This window comes from Notolepis coatsorum (assembly GCF_963971535.1).
Source record: "Notolepis coatsorum genome assembly, contig: SCAFFOLD_1552, whole genome shotgun sequence".
Lineage (NCBI taxonomy): Eukaryota > Metazoa > Chordata > Actinopteri > Aulopiformes > Paralepididae > Notolepis > Notolepis coatsorum.
The window spans coordinates 1-3,368 of NW_028169350.1; the positions used below are offsets into that span (position 1 = coordinate 1).

The 3,368-nt window shown below is 50.3% G+C and overlaps 1 protein-coding gene across 1 annotated transcript; it reads left to right on the forward strand.

Annotated features, from left to right (window-relative positions):
• Positions 1 to 1,814: 1,814 nt before the first annotated feature.
• Positions 1,815 to 2,406, forward strand: klf7b (Kruppel like factor 7b; the record flags this gene model as incomplete). Its single annotated transcript, XM_084339566.1, has 1 exon — positions 1,815 to 2,406. A coding segment is annotated over one exon (592 nt), but the record flags the coding sequence as incomplete, so codon positions are not given.
• Between the last annotated feature and the right edge of the window lie 962 nt (positions 2,407 to 3,368).

Below are 3,368 nucleotides of genomic sequence, written 5' to 3' on the forward strand. Positions count from 1 at the left end.
GGATTTGATCAAGTCATATGTATTTCCTCCAACACCACTTTCTAGAATTTGAAGAAAAGACCTTTGTGCCAAATTGAATCAAAAGCTTTTTCGAAATCGACAAAGCAAGAATATATTTTGTTTTTGTTCTGTTTTACGTGAATGTCAATTAGGGTTTTAAGAGTGTATATATGGTCAGAGGTACGATAATTTGGTAAGAATCCGATTTGGCTTTTACTTAGAACGCTGTGTTCCGTAAGGAATTCTATGAGTCTTGTTGTGAAGGGCCAGATTAAACCGAATATATATATTTATTTATATATATATATTTAATTGTATTTGTATATCCTCTAATATTCCCTGATATCCCTTGTATATTCCTTGTACAATATGCATTGAATATCCATTCTAGCCTACTGAACATCCCATAATAGTCTCCATTCTACTATTGGTCGAGACCTTGGTGCCAGGCTGCCATACCCTTCAGACCCAGTTCAAACGTACCGCTCGACATGTACGAACAAGTCCTAGTTCCGCGTAGGAATTTGGCTACCGCACCACTAATGGGACTATTTGTTCATAGTGCGTATATATACTGCGCTACTAAAGTAGGACTTTCTTTCAGTCCAGTTTCTTACCCTCCAATAGAGTCACAGACGTGAAGCCTCCCCGCGACGCCACGTGTGGAGTAAGGCCAAGTTCGCCTACCATCGGTATTGAGACATCGTGTATATTAATATTTGAATAGTCATATTTGGCACTATATCGTCGAGTTGGACGTAGTCTATTAAGCTAATAATAGTCTGTTAATATATAGTGCTTCGTGCAGTGAGAATACTACCGTAGTCAGTACCCCATCGTTTCGGGCAGAGAACTGGCTGCTTACCCAGGGTGGTTGACCCTATGTGAAGCTGCACCCGAGGAGCCCAGAGCCGACGAGCGAGTGGACCTGTATACCGGATTATTCTACCGACGACAGCCCGCCTTCCCAGGCACGGATTATGCTTTGGATACTTTGATTATTCCATGGATAAAGACCCCCGACACTGCCGTGTGTTGGAACCCCCCCCCCTGGAGAGGACGCAAGGTGAGGAGACGCTCTGCAAGACGAGGTCGCTTCACGTCTCTCCCCCGTGGACCGGAGAGAGCCGGCCCACAAAGAGTCCACCTGCTTTCATCTGTGGTCCAAGGATCGCCGGCGCATTGAACGGCACTACAGTGGGTTCACCTGGGATACCCTTGGCCGGACGAGGCAGCCGGATTCTACCCCCCCCCCCCCCCCTCCTACTCCTGACGGCTTACAAGCGACCGGATTAACCCCCTCTAGTGTATCCAGCCTATAATCATTAAAGTATCATTGCTGTTATTCCTTAACTATTCCAGGTCGTATATTTACCACCTGCGCCTTCAGAGATTGGACATTCTCTATTGATATACCGACGAATACTCTTTGCCATAAAAGTGCATACCATCGCTGTGTAGAAATAAAGACCTGTTTCTAATTCGTACATTTGTGTTGGATCCGTTTCATCTACGTGAGAGTGTTCATGATAATATATTTATGCCGTGTACTGGGTGGCCGAATATTAAGTACAAAGGTAGTGGTAGTAAGTATCATATCTAGTAATACAGTCAGGGAATTGTACCCCTCAGTTACAAGTCTGGTGTTGATGATACTACATAGAAGTTTGCCCAAATCTCTCTCTCTCTCCCCCTGACCCTGACGTCTGACCCTCTCTCTCTCTCTCTCTCTCTCTCCCCCTAACCCTGACGTCTGACCATCTCTCTCTCTCTCTCTCTCCCCCTGACCCTGACCCCTGACCTCTCTCTTGCAGACGTGTCTGGAGCTGGAGCGCTACCTGCAGACAGAGCCCAAGCGGCTGTCGGAGCTGTTGGACGAGGAGCTTGACGGCCTCCTGACGCCGGCCTTCCTGCAGGGGGGGGGCGCCGACAGCGACGAGGATCTGACGGACTTGACGGACCCCCTCCTCCCCGCCCCCCCCCCGCTGCTGCTCTCCCTGCCCAGGGCCAAGAGCCTCCACCCCAACAAGAGCCAGGCGGGCGCGGGGACGAAGGACCAGGGGTCAGGGGTCAGCGCCGCCCAGCTGAGCGCCGCCGTCACGTCCCTCACGCCGCCCTCGTCGCCGGAGCTCGGACGCCACCCGGTGAAGCCCACGCAGACTCTCACCGCCGCGGCCGACGGCACGCTGACGCTCAAACAAGTGGCCAAGAAGGCGGGGCTGGGGGCGGCGGCCTCGCGGGGGGGGGGCTCGTCACCGCCCAGCGACGGCGAGCAGGGAGGGGGGGGCAGCCTGGGGGGAGACGTACCGGAGAACAAGAAGAGGGTTCACCGCTGTCAGTTTAACGGCTGCCGGAAGGTTTACACCAAGAGCTCCCACCTGAAGGCCCACCAGAGGACACACACGGGTGAGACACGCACACGCACACCACGCGGGTAAAACGCACACGCACACCACACGCACACCACACGCACATCAGAGGACGCACACGGGTGAGACACGCACACGCACACCACGCGGGTAAAACGCACACGCACACCACACGCACACCACACGCACATCAGAGGACGCACACGGGTGAGACACGCACACCACACGGGTAACATGCACACGCACACCACACGGGTAACACGCACACGCACACCACATGGGTAACACGCACACGCACACCACACGCACACCACACGCACATCAGAGGACGCACACGGGTGAGACACGCACACCACACGGGTAACACGCACACCACACGCACATCAGAGGACGCACACCACAAGCACATTGTCATGTCTATTGCCAACATCTCGCTTAAAATCCATAAATGAAGTACTGTAAGAACCACAGAAAAAAAGTACATGCTGTATGTTATAGCCATACATATTGTATACATAATATATTTACGTTTTGTATCTGCGAAAGTCCTAGACTAATAAACCCACCCGGATACAAACACAGCAACACTATGATGATGGTTTGTTCACATTACTTAGTGGGATCGGGCTGCTCCAGACTCTAACCCTAACCTTAACCTTAACCCTAACCACTCTGTTTTTGTACCTTCACTAATATGAAACGTAAATATATTACATATTCAATATGTAAATATATGAATTATAGCTATAACATAACGTACATTATGTATCTTTTTCCTGTGGTGGAGATGAGTGCTTTATTTATGTTTTCTGATGAGACTGTTGTTATTGTCAGCCGCATGCCAGGAAGCACACTTTATTAAGACGCTGCATAATACATTTATATTGGCTGGATGTCACACATGATCAGCTTCAGTGCAGCGCTTTACAAGCCGACGTTGGGAAGCAGGTTGTGGCAATTGATTGTCTTCCCTCAGTAAACACACTTGCAGCATGGTGG